The sequence below is a fragment of the Penicillium daleae genome (assembly GCF_028827525.1).
Source record: "Penicillium daleae strain IBT 16125 chromosome Unknown utg000009l_segment0_segment0, whole genome shotgun sequence".
Taxonomy (NCBI): domain Eukaryota; kingdom Fungi; phylum Ascomycota; class Eurotiomycetes; order Eurotiales; family Aspergillaceae; genus Penicillium; species Penicillium daleae.
Window position 1 is genome coordinate 886,518 of NW_026623157.1, and position 25,168 is coordinate 911,685.

At 48.9% G+C, this 25,168-nt stretch overlaps 7 protein-coding genes across 7 annotated transcripts; 3 read left to right on the plus strand and 4 right to left on the minus strand.

The window, feature by feature from the left end:
- Nucleotides 1-2,914: 2,914 nt before the first annotated feature.
- On the plus strand, nt 2,915-4,385 carry N7458_011524 (uncharacterized protein; the record flags this gene model as incomplete). The annotated part of the gene is made up of 3 exons (XM_056914906.1): nt 2,915-3,129; nt 3,360-3,419; nt 3,623-4,385. The coding sequence occupies 3 exons, from the start codon at nt 2,915-2,917 to the stop codon at nt 4,383-4,385; spliced, it is 1,038 nt and encodes a 345-aa protein (XP_056759660.1).
- A 2,053-nt stretch (nt 4,386-6,438) lies between these two features.
- On the minus strand, nt 6,439-7,233 carry N7458_011525 (uncharacterized protein; the record flags this gene model as incomplete). Its single annotated transcript, XM_056914907.1, has 1 exon — nt 6,439-7,233. One exon carries the CDS (start codon nt 7,231-7,233, stop codon nt 6,439-6,441), a length of 795 nt encoding a protein of 264 aa, XP_056759661.1.
- A 2,870-nt stretch (nt 7,234-10,103) lies between these two features.
- On the plus strand, nt 10,104-12,218 carry N7458_011526 (ATP-binding protein; the record flags this gene model as incomplete). The annotated part of the gene is made up of 4 exons (XM_056914908.1): nt 10,104-10,844; nt 10,909-11,010; nt 11,063-11,108; nt 11,161-12,218. 4 exons carry the CDS (start codon nt 10,104-10,106, stop codon nt 12,216-12,218), a joined length of 1,947 nt encoding a protein of 648 aa, XP_056759662.1.
- Nucleotides 12,219-12,491: 273 nt separating this feature from the next.
- On the minus strand, nt 12,492-15,288 carry N7458_011527 (Zn(II)2Cys6 transcription factor; the record flags this gene model as incomplete). Its single annotated transcript, XM_056914909.1, has 4 exons — nt 12,492-13,875; nt 13,926-14,668; nt 14,723-14,828; nt 14,942-15,288. The coding sequence occupies 4 exons, from the start codon at nt 15,286-15,288 to the stop codon at nt 12,492-12,494; spliced, it is 2,580 nt and encodes an 859-aa protein (XP_056759663.1).
- Nucleotides 15,289-15,893: 605 nt separating this feature from the next.
- On the minus strand, nt 15,894-16,261 carry N7458_011528 (hypervirulence associated TUDOR domain-containing protein; the record flags this gene model as incomplete). The annotated part of the gene is made up of 3 exons (XM_056914910.1): nt 15,894-15,971; nt 16,025-16,087; nt 16,169-16,261. The coding sequence occupies 3 exons, from the start codon at nt 16,259-16,261 to the stop codon at nt 15,894-15,896; spliced, it is 234 nt and encodes a 77-aa protein (XP_056759664.1).
- A 1,157-nt stretch (nt 16,262-17,418) lies between these two features.
- On the minus strand, nt 17,419-18,098 carry N7458_011529 (uncharacterized protein; the record flags this gene model as incomplete). Its single annotated transcript, XM_056914911.1, has 2 exons — nt 17,419-17,484; nt 17,559-18,098. 2 exons carry the CDS (start codon nt 18,096-18,098, stop codon nt 17,419-17,421), a joined length of 606 nt encoding a protein of 201 aa, XP_056759665.1.
- Nucleotides 18,099-22,833: 4,735 nt separating this feature from the next.
- On the plus strand, nt 22,834-23,336 carry N7458_011530 (uncharacterized protein; the record flags this gene model as incomplete). Its single annotated transcript, XM_056914912.1, has 2 exons — nt 22,834-22,931; nt 23,120-23,336. 2 exons carry the CDS (start codon nt 22,834-22,836, stop codon nt 23,334-23,336), a joined length of 315 nt encoding a protein of 104 aa, XP_056759666.1.
- Nucleotides 23,337-25,168: the final 1,832 nt, after the last annotated feature.

Here is a 25,168-nt window from a genome sequence, read left to right on the forward strand (position 1 = left end):
CACTTACCGCATAGTTACCGCATACGTAGTCCCGATATACGTAGGAGCTACGTGTTGGCGTGTAGTCTAGACAAGACAATGAAAACCGGGGATTGAAAGGATGAATTAGTGATTCGTAGAGAAGTGTTCAATGCCGCAGACCGCTACACGTAGCTCTGGTCAAGTTATATTTTTCAGGCATCGCCGATGCGTTTACCTGCATTATCAGATGGCTAGATAACAACTAGTTATGGTTTATACCAATAAGATAAGCGTAACACGCCGATGGTAACCGCTTCAACATCTAGACCAGGACTGAAACATCAACGGCAGGACAGGGACACTAGCCTAATGATGTGAATGCCTACTGTACTACGGAGTACGCATTTTTCCATCGACTTGAGACGGATGATCGACGCCTGGCACCGACACAGCGCTAAACAGAGCGCCTACAGCAGTCGCAGCAAGGTAGTTGAAAAGGGCTACGAAAGTGGATGGTATTTCGTGTTTCACAATCTGCAGTCTTCATCCAATCAATCCATACCTAACCTATTATATCTTAATCTTTTCTTAAGATATGTATTCAACAGTACTACAATACTAGCCATTCTAGAATTCTAAATGATTTTTGCCATCGACTCGGCGTGTCAATGATGTGTCACTGTCACTGTGTGTGGGGTTGATTCGATTCCAGGGCGTGGTCCGGTCCACATCCACATCCACACTCCACTTACAGTCAGTCACCTTTGTTCCGGTTTGGTCTGGCCGGTGGTCAGATCATTCTCAGATTCTAGAATCTTTTTAGTTCTACCTACTAGAGTACAGTGCAGTGCTTGTAGTAATCTGATACGGCGTTCCGAATGGATGATTTTCAGGGCAAGTATTTACTGGTAAGCTGTAACCCCCCTCTTAGACCCCCCACCAAGACTAAGACGTGGCCCGGGTCCTTTTCGTGCTTTTCGTGGTGCATTGTGATAGTGCTCGATTCTGCTTTTTTGTGGCGGTGTGAATAATGATGGTGTGCGATGGATCATGGGGGGTGGGAACTTGAGATTGTGATTGAGGAATGGCGTCATGGAGTTTGAGGATGGGATGAACTTCTAATTTATTCTTATTCTTATTTCCTTGTTTGAGTCGTTACCGGGAAAATGAGTTCCCTAGTTTCGTGATTATTGTACTTTATAGATTAGATCATTTCCGAGGGAATGATGAAGAGAATGATGTGAAATCATAAATAACTGTCGTAATAACATCCCTTTCCGAGTATCAAGCACGCAAATCTACAGTCACGCGTCAAGGATAGGCATCGTGATTCCTATGATCAATGTACCCATACCCTTACTCAAGCTAGGTGAGATGCCCAAGCTGAAATGATGTGATTATCCAATTTGCATTGTCACCACGAATCCTCCGATCGCGCCACCTTCCCCCGATCACGCCAGAGCTAAGATGGGGAGATAAACTCCTACATATGAAGATACAGTGGTAGGTAGTAGTAGGGTGTACTACTGCAGGTGGTCCGGCTAGCGCGTCCCTATGGAATGATTGCCCCTCACCAACATTGACCAAACCAGGAAATTCGGGCGCTGCAGGAGCGCGTCGTGTCGTGGTGTCCAAGCACGAGGGGTACGTGCGGATCTAGACTGGATCAGTGGGGGACTACTGGTTGAGATGAACGTGTTGGCAGGAGGTAAGTATCTCAGTATTCCTGGCAGGGATAGTACGGAGTACAATACATAGACCATATATAGAGGATGTCTCAAATGAAGAGGATGCGACAAGGTCTTGGATAATTATAGAGAGAGAGAAAGAGACTGTTACGGTGGATGGTTACTATGGCAGTGTATCACTACTCAGTACCTAGCAAGTTTCTCCGTCCTAAACATAGAAAGACAACTGCGTGCGGAAAATGAGTCAGCGGTCTGGACTACGGGTACCTTGATGGGACGTGGTGATTGGTGTGCAGTGGGCAACGGAGTCCGGGTCGATTGCGTGGAAAGAGGCAGATCATCGAGAGTCTGGGTCTTGGTGGGTAGAGAGGGTTTCTCGTAGTTCAATAGGAAGTCTTCTCCACGTACGGAGTACAGTCATCCACCGCGTAGGTACCTTCGTGGAGGTGGGTAGAAGATCACCCGAAGAGTTTGCAAAGTCTAGACTGGTGGAACTTGGAAGGATGGGCACACCTTGTTGGACTCGGAGCACGTTTGTCGATATTTAATAGACAGTGGTTTTCCTTCTTCGTCCACTTGATCTTCTTCCCACTCTGGAGATCTACCCATCCTCTCTTTATATACTACTATCATTCCTCTGCCGGAAGATTATTCCCATTATCTTTTGCCCACATTGCCGTGGCAATTAACCGTTCCGGTATGTTTGCTTATCTCTTCCTTTCGTCCTTTGGGCTTATCTCCCCCCACTCACAACTCGGGGATCGCCCGACCGAGGCCCGAATGGCCCGATGGTCGCCGTGACACTCGAAGAAGATAAACTACAAGAAAAAGAAAGTGACTAAACTCGTGACCTTATCAGGGCCATCTTCCAGTTGTCTGTTCCCCAGAAGACAAGTAACCGGAGGATTAGCTTTATTCTCTCGGGCGCGGACGAGTTACCACGATGATTATATGATTACTCGCCTCCCCTCCATCTGCACGACTACTACTACTACTACTACTACAACAACCATTCTTCGTCTTCTCTCCAACGGGACATTCTGATTTCCACTTCTCAATCCTGCATCATCCCGTCCTACCTACTCTACTACCATCACCGGACCAGCCAAATACCTCATACTCCGGCAACAAAATCCCTCAGCGCCCTCCATTCCTGGAATCCCGATCTCGTGCTCCACACTTGTGCGCAAGGTACTCCTCCTGATAAGATAAAACAACGAGGCATTTGAAGACCGACGCTGGCTTCACCGCCACATCGTGAAATTATGACTCAATCCACGACCTCCCATCGTCGCTCTCCTTCCTCTCCTCATAATCCCAAGTCCAAGCCTGCTGTCCGTCCCGGTCTCCATCGTCGCGGAGCCTCTGCTATCAGCCTGTCCATTTCCAAGCTGGGCTCGGGCCATTCCACCCGATCGCATTCGAGGGGAGTCAAGGTCGACGACGACTGGGATATGGCTGCCAGTTTTTTGAACTTTTGGTATGTGAAACTCTTTTCTTTTCCTGTTTGCTGGGACAACCAAAGGAGTCCTGTCCTTATCTTTGCCCAGTCCCTACCGGGGGCTTGTCCTGCCCCGTGCATGCCGCCTGCCGTCATTCAGGTGCATGGGTTTTGGTCTGGGATCTTTAAATAGCCTGGTGGCTGGATCTGGGGACTGTTGTTTATCTTTTCCACAGGGCTGGAGGGCTGACTTTTATATTCTTCTACAGCGCCATGTGTGAGCGTCAAATTACTGTCCCCAACAACTCTCTTCTCTACTGCAGTGAAAGGTATGCCTTGATCTTGATCGATGATCATCATCATGATTATCGTCCCGATCTATACATGCATCTATCCATGCATTGTCCCTCAATGCCCTCAATTGATTTCATCTACCCAACATACATCCACCCATACCCTCCAGACATTCCCCCCTATCACAATCCAATCCAATTGTCTACTTCAATGGAATCAATACTAACAACCATCCCAGCTGCCGCCGCAAAGACTCTGCAAAGCCTCTCTCCGCCTCTCTCCCATCAACCTCCACCATGTCCAGCAAAATGATCAACACCACCCACACCTACACCTACTCATCAACCTACAACACCTCCCCCTCCCCACCAACCTCTCCCCCCCCTCTCCCCGCGCACCATCGTCGCGCCAATGATCCCAACCCGCATCTCCTCATCTACCCCCACCACCATCCCCGCCATCAGGATACCCCCCACCCCCACAACGCCAAGTCAGATCTCGACCCCACCGAATGGAAGCCCGTATTAGGTGCCCGCACCACCAGCAGCAGCTCCCTCGCCACCTCCGATGCATGGGGCTACCTCTCCCAATTCCACGGCGGCTCCACCACCCTCCTCGCCCGCCGCTCGCACCGCAGCACATTGAGCCTCTCCACCCTCGACGTCGGCGCAACCCCCTCACTCACCCACGCGCCCTCCGTCGCATCCTCGCTGTCCAGCACCGCGTCTGACGAGGGTATCCACGAGGCCATGCACCGCCCGCTCCCGCCGCGGCACAACCCGTTCTTCTCGCTGTCGCACGCAGCCGAGAAAGGCGTCGCCCTGGTCGTGCCCCACGTTGAGGCCGTGGCCGTGCGCGATGTCGAGAGCGATAGTGGCTCGATTTTCCCGGCTAGCAGTGCTGTCTGGGAAGATGATGTTGTTGCCAATGGCGTGGGTGTTGGTGTGGCTGCGAGCGCGCCTATTATGGTTCGTGGGCGTGGCCGTGTCACCAAGGCTTAGGCATAGTGCAGTCGCTTCCATTTAGCATCTAGCATGGAGATTGCGGTCGAGATCTGCGTTTGAAAGAGCGTGGTCTCGATTGAAAAGCGTGCGGCTGTTGATTTTCTTTGCATATCGTGCTATGCTTTTCCCTTGGTTACTTTGTTTTCTCGAATTTCCATCTGTCGCTGGAAGGTGACTGCCTTCGTTCCCTTGAGCGTGTGGAACATTAGAACATGATGTTGGTCTTTGGTGTTGATGACGAAACGCTAGAGTTGCTGGATTTATTATGCTGTGACTTGGATTGGAATATTATAGATTTCTTTTAATTAAATGTGCAGTGCACAGTTATATCATTCATGATCTTACTTTTTCCATTCTGCACTTGATAGAAGGGCCTTAATAGATATAGAGTCACATCGCCTAGTCACCATCTTAAGTAAGAACCGAATAGTCGTCCTTGCTTTGCTTTTTTCGCAAGATGCGATGTAATGTTCAAAGGGGAGATTCCTAGATGTAAACTTTCTATTATACATGTAATGGAATTCAGGGCAACTGCATCCATGGTCTTGATCGAGACCATGATTACTTTGACCACGTTGCTTGTTTGACTACAGGGAATATTGTTGATGGTAGATGAATTGGGAGGGTTGATAATTCGAATGATTAATACATTTGAGCAGTTCAACTGTTTCCCGTCTCAAGCCATGTTCTAAACTTCAGAAGCAAGTATCTTTTCAACCTCCTGCATACCTTCCTCAGCAGACTCTTCCTTGTCAGTCCTGTTTTGTATAAACCAGATTAAAAAAATGATCCCTTCCACACGACTGAAACTTCTCTCAGGCCATACCTTGTCAACATCCGAACATCAGTCTGAATTCTAGGTATACCGCTATGATGCACACACGTATGCGCGGTACCAATCACTCGCATGACAAGGTCCCACGGCCCTTCTACAATAGAAACAGACACAGAAACACTTAGCAACTGTATTGTATCTTAGGGCCCTTGATTTCGACACATCTTCGAGGTCAAGATCAAGACCATTGTGGGAAATGGGATATGGGGGTTATTTACCAACACGCGTTCCAGTAGCGTGCATCTCGTTCTTCAATCCTGATTCACGCAAAAGACGCTGGACACCTGCGATTTCATGGGCGAACGATGACGCCGAGGATCCGATCTAGGTTTGGCCCGTGATGTGAGTGATGAGGTTAACGCGTGGATTGGAGGAACCATGGGATGGCTTACTGGGATTAAAGAAAAGTCGGCTGTGCAATAGGATGGGGTATCTGAAGTTGGTGCTGTAGTGGTCATGGTGGATGCTGATAGTAATTGCTAATTGCTGTGTAGAAATTTTGTCGAGTCTAAATGGATACATACACATCTATCTATATATGACACCCAATCGAGCGTCATTATGACAAGACCCTCTCATCAGTTGCCTCTGTAAGTTGTCCCGTGAATCCTCCAATTGAATTGCTAGGATTTAAATTCTCAGGGACTGGACTGCTGATGGAAGATAAGCCTCTACATTCCTGAGCTTCTTTCAAGACATGTCTTGGGCTGGGCCCACAAATGTAAATATATGACCGCTGATATCAGATGGAGCAAAGCTGACTCTATGAAGTCTCATAAAGAATAGGCTACCTGGTTCCGCCGTATAATTAGTGACGAAACTGTCTACAAGTTAATTGATGTGATATCATAACCAGGTCACTCTGCCCTAATTATATGGACGAGGTCTTACCTAGCCGCGAACCAGGGAAGTTAGTCATCCTCGAACAATCCCATATCAGCCGCCTTTACACCTAGTTAGCTTGGGAGGCTTAATCTGGGTTTATAATTTATGATGACCGGACATGTGATCTATCACGGTTACTAAGTATAAGAACTCGATATATGCCCCCGAGAATCGTGATAGAGCTAACATGATGGAATGGTCAAATCAATGTCATGGAGATAAAGTTTGGACGCCCCATTATCTCATTTTTTGGGAACAGAACATAGGCATTTGGACGGTTAGCGGAATAAAAATTCGAAGCCCACGGACAAATCCACCTGGCAGACACTGTTACAGCCACTCGGGAGAGGGTAAATGCGGCGCATATTCTCTCTGATTCCATCCCAGTTTACCGAGCAGGCGTCCTTTCGCTTCGCCCTTCCAATCGTCAAAGAAATCTTCCAGGCCCTCCCACAAGGTCGAGTCCACAACGAGCATCACCTTTACACATAAAGAATTGTCGCTAACCAGACCCACTAACTCCTTCAGGAAATGCCGTTTCAGAGCCTTCGAGCCATCACAGATATCTGCCCTGTCGAGTACGATGTACAGCGGCTTCTGAGGGCCGACAGTAGCGTTTGCAAGACATTTACGTAGAGTTTGAACCATCATGCTCAGCTTCTTTTGCTCGCAGCTCTCTTTCTGCCACTGGTCTACCAGGGATCGTAGACGTTGGTTGTCGTACCGAAGCACCTCTGGTCTGTGGGTTAGCGCCTGGTACATCAGCGCCGAGAGTGGCGCCTGCCATGGAACGAAGTCGTCGGCACGGAGATTGGGATGGCATGAATAAAACAACGTGAAGTTACCGTCAGCACGTAACTTTTCAGCCACATTGACACCAGCATTAGACAGCCAGGAGCAAGTGTTGTGCCCGTCGCGAGACTCCGGTTTTGTCCTGCCGCTTACCAGGAAGAGAGCAGAGTGAGAGGTGCTTATCCATTGATTGTACACCTCGTCTTGTTCAAGCAAATCGAGTGTCATCCTTGAGAATGCGTTATAAAGCCTGGGAGTGAGGTCTCCTTTCCGAAAAGCCTTCTCCAAGGTTTTATTGCAGGAAAACAGGTCGACTTCTGGAGAAAGATCCATGTCCGGCACGCCCAGGAGCGTCCTGAAGCGCTGTAGATTCTCCCAGTCTTCTTCCTTCTGCTTATTCGATGCTTTTTGGCAGAGTGCTGCTTTTCATGTTACCAACCATAGTCTTACAGAGGGCTTGGTTACATACCTTGAACTTCGTTCTTTAGCTCATCGTTTCTTAACTGCAACTGCTCAATTTGCCGTTTCAGTTCTTCATTGCCTTGCTTTAACTCTTCGTTGCCTCTCAGTAATTCATCGTTTCGGCCACTTATTGACTTGACTGCTTTGTGAAGTAGAATCCTACTCTCGAAGTGAACCTCTGCGAGCGACTGTTGTATAGCCGCAATGGCGGCATCCAGCTCCGTCTTTGAGGGCTTGACCGACATGACAACCCGAACTAAAGATCACCGCAAGTCAGCATGAAGGAAATCAAGATCAGGACAATAACGACGACCTCACCGGACAAGCTTGTATAGTACGTAACGGAGCTTTGTGCAAACATTATTCCTCCTTTATAAACCTCAGCAACGCAAGCCTCCAGCCTTGGTTCCGGGTAAATATCCGTCAAATCATTGAGCCGTGGATACCATCTGCAGAGGTCATCCAGAGCCCTTGTTATCTTATCCTCATTTGCGGATTTGTTTACGGCAACCTAACTGGTGAGTATGCGCAGAAGTAGTGAGGATGACAAGTGATCGTACAATAAGAAGCAGAGATAGAGCACCGTATGCCACCTGTCCATACGGCTGGCCCGCCTGTTTGACAACTTCTACGATCCCCGAATACGCAGCAAGATAGTTGGAAAAACTATTAAGGAACTTCTGAAAACCACTCCCGAGGTTTTTTGCGCCTTTGGACCGCTCTTCCAGATAGGAAAGTCTCGCAGATTTCGAATCCCGCAGATGGCTGTCGCCAAGCTCTTTCAGCTCACGGGGATCCAATTCCTGGAGTTGCTGTTCGATTTCTTCTTTCGAGTGCTTGACTCGGCCGTCGACATTCCTTTGGCCTACGATGCTGCGAACCCTCTCCTTGAAACTTTCATACTGAGAGCTCACATCTGAATGAGATCTCAGAAGCTTGCTATGAAAGGAATACTTTTAGTCTCAAAGGTTCGGTTTCCATGTAACAATATTTGGCTTTCAAGATAACTCAGGCCAACAGCACAAGGCCACTCACTCGTTGTCTGCTTTCCCTCTTTGGAACCATTTTGGCTCCGAGACTGACTTGTCCAACGCCATCTGTAGTTCTTTCCAAACAGAGGATGGGGGCCTCTCTGTCGCCTAGTATTGAGCACTTGGATAACAGTTGTCCCTTAAGAAAACCCATGGAAGTAGTCGCTTATCTATCTGCTCCGTCTATCAGGAGCACTCTGGCAGATACGCAAGCCTGGGTTCTAAACTAAGCACTGCTGCGCATCAAATCAAGACCTGCCACGTAGTATTCAAGCTAGTTTATCTTAGACATGCTTAGCAGATGCAAAAGAGGATTCGGCTATTTCATTGCTATGGTTCGACGCACTGAACTAAGAGAGACGGCCCGTCGGGAGCTTGGCCCCCAACCCCACCCTCAGCCCCCCTTGACTGCCTCATTCGGAAGCAATCAATGATCGCTCGGATGTTCTACCGGGCTTCAGTGTCCTCTGAAATAAAGAGACATTGGGTGATCTCTTGCCACGCAGTTTGGGATGCGCGGGGGTTTCCTCATGATCATATCATAACTCGTAGCAATAAGAACATGTACGTTTTGATTTCATTTTTTCGCAAGAACTATTTGCTGCCCGATGATTTAGCCCCCAGTTGGGTGGAGCCCATTCGTGTTCGGCGTTCAACCCCCGCAGACAATAACCATGGCCTCTTGCGTGTCACGCCATGGTGAAGGCAGCAATCTACACTTATTCAGGTTAGTGGAGGGAGGTCTAGGCGGGTGGCAGCGAATGGGACCATTGTTCATCAACATGCACACGCTATGATGATTAAATAATTACTATGAGCAACTAACTAAACTAACTACTGTAATTTAACTAGTTACAAACCAGCCTCTGTATTTCTACCGCGCTGCGCGGTTCCGTAATATCGGTAAGATACGCAAGGCCTGGTTAATCCGTATTATATACTGAGATGGAGTACCTTTGCCAGGTTGTGCGTTAATGCTTTATCTTGCTTCGTTACCTTGCCCATTGTATGCTTTGCTCAGAACCTCCTGTCGACTGCTCAACTGCTTTGCTTTCCTAGTCAAGCTTTGATTATCTACCTACCAGCTAATGGCGCAAGAACAACCCACTGGAGGCGCTAGCGTGTGTATAACCAGCCTGAGAAATGACTGGTCCTGCTGACTTCTTGTTCAGGCCCCTTCCGATGACGGAGTTAGAGATATAATAAGACAGAAAGAGCAGAAGTACATCGCTCTTCTTGAGCAACGGATTACCGATCTTGAACGCCTGGTTAGCTCTTCCGCCGCAACTGTATGTCAAAAGCTATACTCCTCATCGCCCAGAGACTGACTTTTCGAGGAGGCCAACATCTCAAAACTACCAACCAAAACCCCGCCGGAGACTGACGCAAGCAGTACAACTGCGCAAGATGGCGATGCAACGGCTGAGACAACAGAGACGAATGGGGCTGCAAAGGAAAAGGTGGCAGAAGAGAAACAAGAAGATAAGGTACATAAGCTACTATTTCAAAGTGGACTCGACAATCAATGTGCCGTCTGCAGTCTAGGGCTTGCGAAAACCTAACTCTTAACAGATCAAGAAGAAATCCCGAGTGCGTAACGTTATAAGCAGCTGGAACGAACAGCAAGGCCGTAATGTCGATCAGGACGTCGATGCTCCCACGGCGAAGAGCGATAAAACCCAGGATATTGCTTTTATATTCCGGACTGTGATGAAGACCTATGAGAAGACCAAGCCCGCATATTCCGAGATAGAGGTCCAGTCGCAGGGATTACGTGACCTGCTTAGGAGCGTCATCGGAGATTATCCTGGTCAAAGCTTCGACGGCACGAGTGTTTATATACCCGGTCCTTTCCAGGCTGTGGTGCACTATTGGGAAGAGCTGAGGGCCGAGATAGAACCGAAGGAGGGGGACAGCGAGGAGACAAAGCAGGCCCGCGAAGACCTGAATGAGATGATGAATTCTATCCGTGCCTCGACTGAACTAGAGTCCTACTTCAAGACCCGCGAATCAAACATGGAATCAGGCGTCATCACTTACGAGTTCCTCTGGACCATCTTTCGACCAAAGACCAAAGTCTTCGCGAGGCCTTTCTTGAATATCCCGCAGATATTCGAGGTTCCATACTCTCCCGACCCCTATGAGCGACGGAGAGTTTCGATCCCGTGTTGGTGCTACGATTACAACGGCAAGTCGCAGGTCAAAACTTTTTACGAGTTCGATATTGAGCATTTCCGTGGCACCAAGGATATCAGCAGCCTCTTCTGCTATCCGATCAATTATCTCAAAGAGGAAGACGGCCAGCTGGAAGAGCTCCAGGAGAGACTAAGAAAAAGAGGCGAAAAGTTTATCGAATTGTGCACTGTCGAGAAAGGCTCGAAGCAGATGTCTGAATATAATGACATTGTCTTACTCGCCAGCGGTAGCCTGTCGAGATCGCTGGTCCAAGATGTGAGGCTGAGTAGAGTACACCTACAGAACGCATCTGTAGCTAACGGGCCATATTTTGCTTTAGGGTGATGACAACCGCACGCTACGTTCTTCGCAGGAAGACGAGTTCTCCGAGCAGAATATTCCCGCGACACCGAAGGAAGACAATAATGTAAAGACCGTGGCTGTGAGTAACGCTTTACTTGACACCCCCAAAGCTCTTTCTAATCTATTTCTAGGTCAAAGGCAAATTCATCGTTGACGCAGGTGCCTTCTTGCAGCACGGTGAGTCACATACAATCCTACTTGCTAAAAGCACATGGCTAACATCATGCAGGATCCCGTTATGGCTCATATCCCCTGGGAAAATACACTAGCGTGGATGTGGAAGATCCCAATGAAAAACCAGACAGTTATGACGTCGTTAGCATAGAACAGGAAAGGGACAAATTCCTTCTGTGCCCTCCTCGGGTCCTAGGCTACTCAACCCAGCAAAAGATTTGGGGCCAGTTTAAAGTCGACGCAGTGCGACGAGTTGAGCCGGTGAAGATCAAGACGGCATTCGACACAGATCTGCAGTTGCACCAGGAATATAAAGACATGATCAAGGCGCTGGTGGAGAACCACACCAAGACAAATGATTCCAAAACTGACCGCAAAGACATGGATGTGATCGAGGGCAAGGGTCGCGGTCTCGTCATTCTCCTTCATGGCCCTCCAGGCGTAGGAAAGACCTTGACGGCAGAGACCATCGCTGAAGCGACCGGAAAGCCGCTTCTGGTTGTCAGTGTGGCTGAAATTGGACTCAATGCCTCCAAGGCAGAAAATAACCTCGAGCGCATGTTTCACCTTGCTGGGGCATGGGAGGCCATTCTCCTGGTGGATGAGGCAGACGTTTTCCTCGAGTCTCGTATGAGCACTGGTGATCCGAACCGGAACGCTCTCGTCTCCGTCTTGCTTCGTGTGCTTGAGTACTACGAGGGAATCATGATCTTGACAACGAATCGAATCACCTCGCTAGATATCGCAGTGCAGTCGCGTATCCACCTCGCTATCCGCTATGAAGATCTCACCAAAGCGCAGAAGAGGCAGGTCTTCAGCAGCTTCCTGAATAAGCTCCAAGATAAGGACAAGAGCATTATCTCGCCTTCTAACCGAGCAAACATCGACGATTGGGTCGAAGAGATCGGCTCTGAGCAAAAGCTTAACGGCCGCCAGATCCGAAACCTGGTAAACAGCGCCCACGCGCTCGCGTGCAGCAACGGACAGGGTGGAAGCTTGCGGAAAGATCACTTCAAGAAGGTTTTGTCGATTACTAGGGAGTTCCAGGAGCAGCTGGAAGGGTTAACCAGAGACCGTCGGGCAGATAACGAGGTAGACCGACGCACGAGGTAATAAACCGACGATGAGAAACGATGGATAGATACCCCCCCCGCTTCAGCATCTATCCCGCACTAGGTATTGTTACTTTGATTGCCATCTTGGGCAGATGTAAAGTCATATTCTAGTGTACATGTCTGGGTTCAATCTCACTCACGTACATATCGTGCGCGTTTGCTTCGAACCCCAATTATTCCCCAGCATAGGTAACTGAAACCCCGAGAAAAGAATAAAAGCCGGACAGAAAGATGTCAACCATGACACAGATATAAACAGCCACAATCTAAACTATGATGTTGGGACATTTATTGAACCATCGCTCCCAAGCTCAGGGAAGAACGTTTGAATAAAATCCTCGCCGAGAGGCCCGTAGGCAAAGGAGCTGTGGCTTACCCCATCCTCCACTGGGCCTGAAGAGACTGACGGCAACGTCTCCAAAAAGTGGTGTTTACTCTCTGATGAAGAGACATGGACCCCATCTGGTCCGTTGGGAAAGGACATTGTTTCAGTATCAATATTTTTGTCCACTTCCTTGACATGAATGTTCGATCTCTGGAGGGTTTCGAGAGGCGAGAATCCAAAATAGTCATCGCTGGAATATTTCCCTTGCCAGTATGGATGCGATAACATGTCACTGACTTGAAATCCCATGGAGGATGCCAGGCGACGCAGGGCCATATCACACAGCTGCCATGCCCTGCGCGATGCAATGCTGTACTCGGAGGTTGTATGAAGCCAGCGGACACATTTCTTGGTCAACTGCAGTAGATTATTCTCTCCTTCAGGCATGTGGATACTACCGAAAGAGATTTCGAGGATCATGATAGTTACTGCCTGCATGACGGAGTGAAGAAGGCACCACCAAGGTCCGTTTCGATGCGGCGAGCTAGACATTTCGGCGACTGGGATTAAGTGGGCTATCTGTGTAGCGGACTCCAAGGCCGAAAGAGACATGGCTCGGTTGAACTCCTGTTTCTCATCTGTTTGGTAAGATTTATACCGACAGAGGCACGGTCGACCGAGCAGAATTCTTGCTCCATGATATTGGAATGCCAGTCGCATCTTCTCGTTATAGGCTATATCACCTTCTTCAACACAAGTAAAGTCTAATGCCTTGGGTAATGAAGAGAACCAAAGATCAACCTTTTCTTGTATTTCAGCCAATCTGTCTCGAAGATACGACCAATGCCGTTTTAAACATCGAATGGCATATACACGATCAAGGACTTCTTGAGTTATCATGGTCAGATCGCAGGAATAGAGGAAGCACAGTCCAGAGCTGGCAGGTTGGTCACGAAGCCATGAACGAGCGGCTCTAATGTCCTCAACACCCCCCGATCTTCCCATGGGCGTTCCGGGGACATATGAGCTTGCCATGGCGGCGTTGATGCGTTTATCGCGTAGAATCGGGTCGTTGAGAAGCAAAGTAGCGGTCGGTCCCAGGAGGTCAGTTTCCTCCCAGGGAAGTGGGAATGGTGAACTGCACATACTGATCGAGATACAAGTGGGCCGGCCTGTCATCATACCAAGTTTGTTCTCGACAACATACAAGGACCACCAGACTCGATTGCGAATTTCTTTGGAGATACTCGTGACGAGTTCGCTGTTGTTCTTCAAGTTGATACCAAGAGATATTGCGGAACGTATCGCCAAGGCCGATACTCTCCATGCCCTGCTTCATGGGTCAGTCTCAATTCGCTGAGAAAGATGATGCGGCATTACCTGTGAATTTGATCTGTGGAAAGTAGATAGAACGCGATCAATCCTTCCACTTGCACTTGCTGAAGGTCTGCGTGACTGAACAAGTTATCGCCATCCATACTAAGCATCCCGGCTCTGGTTAAGTAAACCAGATGGTCTCGAGTCTCTCCACGCCAGTCCAACTGCGCGTAGTGAGCATAATTCGCAGCAATGGCAAATATCACATTCAAAATTGCCATCCATTTGTCACCAGGAAGAGCAAAGCTATCAAAGAATGTTCTATATTGGTCACTAAATAGAGAACGATTAATGATGGGGAAATAGGGATAAGCGACTAGTAGGTAAGTCTCAAAAAGCTTGTCTGCCAGCGGCCGAGGAGGAACCCAATACTTCTGCACTGGCTCCAACACTGTAATATTCAGATCATCGAGATGATAATTCAAGTCATGGGGCTGTTCACTGATTGCGCCATCCGGGCTGGATTCGGCGTATCCGGCGCGTTCTCTGCGGCGCTCATCTGCTGCCTTTTGCAGTCTCTGCATCCAAATGATTTCAGAACTCTTGCCAATGTGCCCAGTAGCTCTAGACCCCTCAGTAAGATTAATGTCATCCTCCACTAGATCCAGGGCATCTAATGACCCGACAGAGGATGGTGAACTGGCTGGTTCCTCCATTTCAGCTAGTGACGAGGCTCTTGAGCGAAAAGTGTTCCCATTAGAGAGGTCACTTGACATATATCCCGAATCAAGACGTTGCTGGTGGTTCTTCAGTTAGTATGTCACTGGTACTTTTCCCGCCGTGAACACGAACACACTTACCAACATCTCTTTGATCCGCTGAGCACTGCGCCCTGATACAAGAGGCTCTACTTCTCCTAATAAGCTCTGGCACTCTTGAAGCTTCCTTGATAAGTCCTCCTGCTGCCTGAGAATGAGGGAAAAGAAATTCAGCTCTCGATCTTCTGATCGCATAAAACATGAAACGTTCGATGGGTTTGTGAATGTTTCGTAGATTATTTCCAGTGTTTGACAATTTACATTTTCATCTTCTCGCGCAAGGCCGGTGGATATACGCATTTCATGTCTAACTCTTGACATTGCCTACACACGGGTGTATCGCCACTGCATTTTGTTTTCCGGGTATGGCATGATGCACATGCTCGTGGGACCCGTCTGTGATATCTCGAGGGCATGCTTGTGCGGTGTCGAGGGATCGCAATCTTGGAACTTGGAGGTATTGTCCTCATTGAGGATCTAGATAATCTGCGAGCGCTTGAAGACCTAGACCTCTTTCTAGCGTCCGGCACCTGGGAGACGTTGGCTGTTGACAGGCCATCACCTTGCCCGGCGATGCCTGCTGGCACTTGTGGGGGGATTTCAGGCATTGAAATTTATTGATAAATTTTTCCTGAGATAATTCAATAATTGCACGACTGAGTTGCAAATGTATGAAGAATCAAAGATGCCGATTCCTAAAAATGGAAATAGGGTGGGTACAGCAAGCCTCAAATCAAGTTAGTACATGCATGACGCGCTAAGAGCCCCTCATTCCTCATTGACGTTCAAGTTAGATCCAGTCTACTGTTGAGTGGTCCAGACTTAATTTGAGTGGCTTAGAAGGACTGAACGAGGTCAGCCCCATATTTTTTCGGGAAAGGTTGAATCATGATTTGATAAATGCTGAAACCAAGGTTTATGTCCAACCCCTCTCTTAATAATCATACAAGTAACCTAGGCAGAGCTCCGTTGTTCGCCTCTGGGCTGTTTTTGGATATGTCCCGTTTCAAAGGGGGATTCACATCACTGCAGTACGTCCAATCAAAGGAGTACCTGATATATACCGCTACAGTAGATATCAACTTTTAAAATACAGCCCTCTGATCAACCCACATTGTGAGATATAAAGACTTACGCGCTGCTCGCAAGTGGTATTGGAGAGATCAAGCATTGATTGTCTCCAAGAAGGCAGTCGAGCTATCATATTTTGAGACTAAGTAGACTCGTTCCGTATTTCTAGTGTGCCTGGGTTATGAGCAACAACCTTCCCATCCTTATTGTGCAGCGACACCTAAGCACTCATGTCAACAGAATATCGCACCCGCAGGACTATGCCTTGCTGACCTTTGGGGGATGCTTCACGGATCGCTCTTCTGCTCGCTGCTCGTCTGTAACAATTTCTTGTACCTAGGCGCCCAAAGTACGTTAGTAAACCTCGTTAATCTTCCTGGCTTTTGGGTAGAGATATCACTGCCGCTTTGTACATACCTTCCCTTCATGTGATCCGCCTCGAATCCTGCTGAAGACATAGTCTCCTTCCTGTATGGCATTGCCATACTTATCGACAATATGAGTGACCATCTTTTTAGTAGCCCAGAAATGTTTCTATCGAACTCAGTCAGATTTAAGGAGCTGGAGCAAACAAAATTCATTCGTGCCCCCGAGTTCGGATACAAAGAAACCGCCACGCATTATTGTCTAAGTGCGTCAGGCTGATACGCCATGAGACCTGGAGTTTGGTTCGGGATCTAATCTGTCCTTGGTAGTTGTGTTCGTTTTTTTCCTCGTATATGCTATGTATGTCTTCAACCGCAGTCAACCCGACCTTTCCTCTTTCGTCTAGTAGATTCTGATATTATCAGAGCATCATTTCGCTATCCTCCCGCATCAAGTATTCGGAAACACTATTATTTCAGACTTTTTTCAGTAAGTAACAGTACGCTTCAATCGAGTTTGCGGAATGCCCGCTGGTACTGTCCACGTGATACGTTTTATAAGATGAAGTAGTGACGTCATAATGAAGGAATTCCGACCTTTTTTACGCCTTCTTGGTTCCTAGAGTCTATTCGTAACCTGTAAGCCAATACTACCAGTTCTGTAATCTGATATAGTCAATTTCTGTAATTTCGGAATGTACTGTAGTTACAGTTGGTGGCATGAAGGTCACGTCTGAGATCTCCGCCAAGTGCCGATTTCGGAGAAACGCCAAACATATCCAGCGCACATCGAGACCTAGCACATTAATGATTCACAGTTTGTAGACTAATTGCATGATGAATCCAGACATAAGATCTTCATCGGTCGTCTTGCGTCAATTAATAGCATAATTCTCCCATGAAGGCCGCCTTTGTACCCGCTACGGCGCGGTTATCAAAATCAGAATCAACGTGAGGATCCGCTACATCAGAGCTGTTTAGGCCTGAGAATGCCTAACTAGCAGGATGGCTCTCTTCGTGATAGGTACATCAAGTATGCATTCTTGCACGTACGTATAAAGTTCAACAGATTGAAACGAGTGACTTGGTTCTGACGAATTTGAAATACCACTTACCGAGACTAAATCAAAAATAAAAGAGAACGGCCAGCCATACAATCAACCTCTCAACAAAACCACGAAAATAACAAACCATCCAAGAACACAACTTCGAAACCCTCCTAGAACAGAGACACACACATAGCAATAGTCACTGCAAAATTGCTCTTCCAAATGGCAAAACTATATAGTGCATGGATATCATCTAGAAGTCACCAGGAGTGAAGCAGCACATCCAGCAACCATAGGCCGATCTATATAAAGGCGAAGCCTGTCGAACAATAGTTAGCCACAAAACTTCATCAATCCAATAAACCAACGACTGGAAAGAAGGAAGAAACTTACATATGGCTTGGCACAATGCGCCTCTTTCTCACTAGCGTAGCACTGTCCCATGCAGAAGGAATTACCCTCGTCAACTCCACTGGGCTTTTGGATCAACACCGGCGCAACATCACTACCAGGCTGCATTGGATCAACAGGTGCAAGACCACCATCCGACACGGCGTACATCCGATCAGGGCCCTGTGCGGCCGGCTGCCGGAGACCCTGGTGTTGGTTAAGGGCATTGTAGTTCGATGATGCCGAGGGAGTCCCGACTGGGACCATCGAGTGCGAGGAGGGTCTAGCGACTGGAAGCATGGAAGACGACGCTTGCACACGGATGGGTGAGTGCACAGCTGGTCGGAAGGGGTGATTAGCCATGTAGTTCGAGGGCTTGGACGCGACTGCCATTGAGCTAGAGGGCGAGGCCGTTGCCATGGACGAGGGGATGGCCACGCCGCTCGAGGTGGGCACGTTTGGAATCATGGAGCGGATGGATTGGGCCGGGACTTGGGCCGCTAGTAGGGTGGTTGACACCACGATGATGGAGGTGAGTTGCATCTTGAGTTGTGGTATAGATGATTGTCGTTTTTATATTGCGGTTTTGATATCGAGGTTGTTGTCGAGGGCTGGCGTTGTCGATATTGGCGTCGTTGTGGCGGATAGATGCTAGAAGGAAGATTGAACGCCATGGCTTTTAATTATTATTCCTCAAGGAGTAGAGCTTGGCAGGGGGTGTTTGGGTGGACGTGAATGCATTTTTGGGTTGCGCGTTTGAGGAATGCGGGATGTATACGGCGCGCTTGGGCCATTGGTAGGTGAAATGGCAACGACTTGGGGCGCGTTGTCGACCACTATCTCCTAATTGAATTGACAATGATCATAGAATTGCTGCATATATGTCACTGCATTTGTTTAAGAGATGCACCCGTGTAGAGCTTTGAGGTCATTGATGAGAAGGTTAGATTATCCACTGTATACCGGGTTCGGATCAGCAGGTAATAGAGAACCTGCCCAATGATTTACACTCCTGCAATGGACTTCTTTTCCATTGTAGTATTGTAGATCTTTCAAGAAACCTTCACCCCTCCGCTCATGGTTGACCAAGTAATTAAGTTCAGTCACTTCGAACATATATGGGAACAAATATTGTCTATAAGAACCCGTAGCCGAAGTCCACCACAGGTGTTCAACCTACAGTCAGCGTTCAAAAGTATTTGCAACACGCTACATGCCCCACTTATTTTTCTGCCGGTTAAACCGCCTAATTCATTCGATATCTGAATAAGTAGTATGCCCTCTTTTGTATCTAATGACCTCCTCTACGCGATGAGGTGTTGATTTAGTTAGATTAACAAAGTAGAGAATACTTTAAGCGAATTTACTAGATTCGACCGCTTGCGCAAGGACGCCTGTGGCTACTGTAGGTAGGCGGTGTAGAAAAGCGGTAGGGGTGGGAAGTACTATGTTTTCAAATACTTTTGAACGGCCACTGTAGAAGCAATACTGCTATCACATTTTTGAAACCAAATAAACAGAACTACTTATGAGCTGATTAAGGTTGGCCCTTAGCGATGGCTCTGCAGGATCCGGTATAACGAAGGGCCCCGACAGGCTTTGTGGCGCACAGGAATCAGTATAAATCCAAGGTAGGAAGGGGATACGTTTAGCTCTCTTTTATATTGCAGGTTTGGTTGTACCGGCCTGACCAGAAATGTCATGCCATCAGCGCGTCACACTGTCGTGATTTAGCTTAGAGTGGCGTCCAACCGGGGCGGTTCCAATAGGTCGCGGCTGGGCCGAGACCCTACAGGAAAGAAAACCATAGTTAGCAACAAACCCGGCAAACGACCGGTCAGGAAGTAAAATGATATAAGCTGACACTGAATTCTGAATCCTGTTCCCCTTTATCAGCTATCAACAGTGGCAAGTTCTCCAGCCTTTGATCGTCAGGATGCAGTCTCTCCGGAGCTGTGCTTGATCATCGCAAATCGGCTGGGGTTTTGTGGGAGCATTTACGAACCGGTGAAAAGGGGCTGTTTTGGCTCGCTTGTGATAACCTAGATTAGTAGTGTCCCATGCATCGTGAAATTGATCAGCTGAGTACCTAGCAAATCGTCATGCTTTCGCATGGCCCTCATCCACCGAGTAGTTCTGGTTGGATCTCCCAACCTTGTTACCTTGTGCTTTTGGACAATATGTTTTTTGTCATGTATGGTCATGGAACGTCTCCATGCATGGCATTGCACCAGCATCATAAATGGAGAGACATGGATGCATGGATATCGACGATAGATGTCGCCTAGCCGACCATAGACCCAGCAGGGAACAATGGATACGCGGCTTCTTTCCCAAAACCTTCACGCCTTGCCTCAAGTCCCTGGGCCGACCATTCTCAGTACCACAAGGTATTATCTTCGGCCACAGCCAGTGATGATGCTTTGATGGATACGAACGACATCGAAGCATCACGGCTGCGTAGAGCTGTTGAGGCTCGGACACTATGCCTCCCTCTTGCCGACAGGGCATACTCTGTCAAAGTCGGCGACGCTGCTCAAAGGGACAGGAGATTGGGAGAACATGATGCCACAGGGCTGTGGGCGTCCATCAACTGCACTCCCGGTCGAGAAGAATTATATACCCAGCCAACGTCTAGTGACATTGCTGGCTAGATTCGAAATGGGCTTGAAGCACCGCATCGACATAGGGCTGTTGGCACTCGGATATTGGGCGTCCATTCGAAAAGGGTATACTCGGCTCAGCCAGTGGCATTGTTTCGATGACAACCGATTTACATGACGACTCGGAGTTAGTGACTCTCGGCCACTGAGGTTTCCGTTTATGAGGGCACTCAGTTAAAGCCAGTGAGGTTGTCTCAGTAGATCTCAAGTTGAAAAACCATGCAGCGTAGGGCCGCTGACGTTCAGCCACTTGGCCTCCAATCGGGATGCCCAAGCCAGCGACTGACTTTCAATGGATATGAAGATTGAAGCACCACGACGGAGTAGGGCTGTTGGCGCTCGAATACGGCACGCTCAGCCAAAACCAGTGACATTAGATGAACTGATCATCGCCCGGGCATCACAGCCACCATTGTGCGCTGCCAGTTCCTTCTGTGAACAGAAATTGCTGGACTGAATCACACGGTACTGGTATCCCCAGTGTCGCTTCTTGATGATCGAGTGCCTGAACGGAACTGAGCGATCTTGAGAGGGCGTAATCCTGTCGTGGCTGGAGCAAAGAAGCGATGGTGTTTATGACTCGCTCTGTTGTATTCCCAGAGCGCTCTCGTTGGCTGAAAAGCCCATGTCGAAGATTCGGATCGTGGAAACTGATTCGGAGCTGGGAAGGGGGCGCAGGCCTAGTACCGGGAAATCGTGGTTCATGGTATCTCAGAGGAGGAAAGGACTCGTCATGGTAGCGGAAAAGTGATAGGAAGTCGAAGGAGGAGGGTGGCTTGGTGTCTAACCGATGGATTCGGGGGAGGAGGACGTGGTGGACTGACAAGGAAGGTGCGCGTGTCTACCATCATCGACAGTTTCACGACAACTCTGATTTTCCTGAAGCAAGTGAGTCGTCATTCTCGACGAGATACTGCGCAACCCTCGATCACGCAGACCGCTATGTCTTGGAGTCTTGATCATGGATGAAGGTCGAGATGGTGAGGTGAGACGCGGCACGACATAAGTTCCAACCTCTGGCTGAACACTACTTGCTGCGAAGGGTTCCTCCAACGACCTTGTTCTCGTTTGATGACTTGCCCAATGAAGCCTTCGTGATATCCATGACATTCGAGAGCTATCAACACTATGCCTTCTCCCAATTGTCGCCAAATGTACCTCCTCCTGCACACACTCCCCCTGTGTGGGTGCAAAGTACGATCGTCAGGACGCAACGCACGCTTCAACGAGATTGTCTGGCGGCTTTATTTCGCATGTTCGAGGAACGCTGCTTGTCAGTGACACCAACGTGATGAATTACCAAAGAGAAACCTGTTTTCCACGAGGGTTGACGCCAGTCCAACGTATTGTTGGAACAACATCAATTCCCCAGTCGGATTATGGCAGCAGCCTGACGAACCACTCATCAAACCGGGCAGGTATCTTGCAAAGAGCATGATCAGCAGCCACAAAAGGTAGCAATGCCCCCCGTACCCTGTGTCTGGCTTTCTTTTCGAAATCTCCGAGATGATGACAAACAATGGTGTCTATCCGAGTCTACAGGTACACCTGGGAAGGCTACTCGGCAGACTTGCCTATTGAACAAGCGTCACCGAGCTTTCGAGGTTCCCCAAATCACCCATCCAAACAATCTGTGATCGTTCGTCTGAATCGGCAAAAGAACTGGATAATCAACCCCAGTTTCCAGTGTCGAGGCGAATTCCATGATGCTTTTTCACTTCCGCGGAGAAAGTCAACTCCCCGCCAATTGGTCGGCAATTTTGTCCGGCAAGACGCTGCAATTCGAAGCTGAGCAATGATCACCCACAAAAAACCTTGAAGGGCTTGAGAAACCTTGCGCTTCGTACACCAATCACTAAATGACCATCAGTCGTGATTGACCGGTGTTCGTGACGGAAAAGGCATCCGTCATGCGCCCGCATGCGCCCGTTGGACTGAGCTTTCTGGAGGCGCGCCGTGCCGATGCCATCGCCGCGCAACACTCAAGGCAGGGCCTTGGAGATTGGCGACCAATACACTGAATACATTCGGACTATGGATGATTTTTCCACTGCCTAGTGTTGGATAGCCTTTTCTTTTGCCCAGCAGACTTTTGTCTTTCAACGACATTCGCTTCGCTCACCATCAGAAGTTCTTTCCTATCTCCCTCTAGCTATCCAGGACGTGTGCCCTTGCGAGAAGTCGAGACGATCTCGGATACCTGAATTCTTCGGAAGTGCAGATACAAACACTTTGTTTACAGTATGACCGACCGTTTCGATTTTTTTCCCTTCTGTTCGATCCACTTTGCCCCCCTCGGCCTTGTCCCCGATATGGCTATTTTTACATTCTTTGTCTATTCGGTGCCCATAGTCTACATCTGGTTGCTTCCTTTGTGTCGTTCTCTTCTGTATTCTCAATATATCGTCAGTATACCTGATGCTGACCGTGCTTGCAAAGGAAAGGCGGTCGTTGGAGGACCTGCAGTCTACTATAAACCCAACTTCCCATCGATCGCAGCGCCCCTTCCCTACTGTCGTTCGTGAGCTGTAACAGCCGAGACGCTCTAGTGAGTCCACATCCCCAATCCCGTAGCCTGCTCTCCCCGACACCGCCAACCAGAAACTAGGACAGCAATGTCGCCGCGAAGACCAGACAACAACCCCTCCCCCAGCCACCAGGCTGTCCCCGAAGGGGACAACCACAATCAATGGGGCTCGTTTGGAGAGCAAAGGTAAGCAGCACCATCCTTTTTGCTCATAGCTCCGACGTCGACATGTTTCTGTGTCCTGCTCTAGAACCCAAGCATGATTACCGCATTGGCCAGAGCGTAGGGGGGAGACAGTCTCGACAACGACACGTACCCACTCATGTCTGCGCAACGACCAGTTGATCCTAACATTTCTGCGTTTTCAACATTAGTAGCAATCAAACGGCCGCGACCAGACTCGCCTATTACCGCACGAACACAAGCAGCCTGCTTGATTTCCTCAAGCACAGCGACCAGGACTCGCTCGACAGCTTCATCTCCGTCGTCCGCTCGGGTGCCTCGCACGACGACATCTTCGCCGTCATCAACCAGCTGGCTTCGAGCACTGACATGCAGCGGAAGGAACAGAATGGTGGCGCATCTAGCTAGGTGCTCGCAACGATAGCCCTGCCTTGGGGGATCTCAGCTCAGGATCTCAGCTTGGCGCCGCGGTCCTCGGACGTGGACTGGGTCAAGAGCCGCTTCGCGAGTTCCCAAGGCCACGGCCTCAGAAGGCATGGCGAAATGGTTCCAAGAGCCATTTGTGATCTGATTTCACATTTATGCTTGAGTTAGAGGGTTTTGATTGCGGAGGTGATGGCAGAATTGGTTTTCAAAGGCTTGCTGGCTTAAGCTGGGTTTGTAGCTCACGTTGTATGCTTCATCAGTGCTCTTCAGCCTCTTCCAACTGATGTTTTAATTTGTCTCTCAATATAATCGGCATGATTGCCCATTCTGCAATAGGACGTGCCCAGATGACAAACGGCAGCGGAATACAGTGCCAAGATACGTCAACCAGAGGTTCCCCCAGCGAAGCATTTTTTTCGAAAGCCCAATTTTCGAATCATGAACCATGTCCTGTCGGTGTACTAGAAGCGAGCGGGAAAGTTCATTTCTGATATCGTTCCCGTGGGCCCAGTCTGTTCAACCCGAAGATATAAGTGCGGATACGAGTGTTCATCGTTTCACCGCCATCGTATATAAGAGAAACATGCCAGGGTGAATGGGTTACCGATAGAGAGAAACGCAAAGTCAACTCCCCAGAGAAACTCATTGGTTTCTGCGCTGGTCTGCGGTCGTGAGTGAGCGCGAGCTAGAAGCATCACGCCACTGCCGCACAGCCCAGAGAGCAAGTGGACCTACCAGGCGAAGTCAAAGCAGACGGGCTGATCGACAGGACTACTGGCCACCTCGAAGAAGGAACAAGCACAGCGTAGCGCCAACCCGTCCTGTCTGCACTGACCAACCCGAGCCGCAGCCAACAAGCGCAGTCATCGCGGAAGCCAGAATCCAGATTGAAGTCCAGATAAGCATTGAGACCAGTCCATGCTAGAACCTAGCCACAAAGATCCGTGCCCATGTCAGAGGCAACCGCATGTTACGATCAACCAGCAAGGCAAAAGCCAGATCCAGAACCCGCCCTTGTCTCGGCAGCAGGCACCGAATCAAAGTAGCTAAGCGGAACAGGCTTTGCGGAATGGACTGGCCTGTGCTGTTCACGGAGATGATATCCGGCGGCAAGCCCCCTATTAAGACTGGAGCATTGTCATCATGCGTGGTGGAGCACTTGCTCGCCTAAAAGGAATCTCTGCGTGATCTATCCTCAGGCCGCTGTGAACAATCTCCCGCTGTGATTCTTGCCTGGTTTGCCATCTGTGGTTGTCGACAGCGACACTGTCAAGAAGAACGCCTGTGAAGACGGGGAAGAAGAAAGACGGTGAGAAATCACCACTGACCCCTTGTAAGATTGGCCTAGTCCAGAGATCGTCGTGACCACTGGTCGTACCATCAGGAGGGGGCCATCTTCCAGGATACTTTTCCTGTCTCGTGTCTCTGTGTGACATGAAGATGGGTCTAAAGACGCATCATTGCACCCGTGACTTGTGGAAGAGGACTGATTGCAGTACTTACTACCCAAAGGTAGGATGATGCAGCAGAACAATGCTACTAACTCTGCCCTGGACTCGGATCATCATTTCCCAGCAAGCTTACACTACAGGAACCGCCATCGAGCATCATTTTTCAACTCTTCTAATTCTATCCGTACACTTTCCGTCATAGAAATCAGTCATCAGATTCCCTCAACGACCATCCCAGTCACGTCCAGCGCACCCGATCCACCCATCCCATTTCCAACATGCCCAACGCAAGCATACAAATAACCAGCCTCACCTGCATCCACACAAACGCACACCACAGCAAAATCTATCCAGATCACGGCT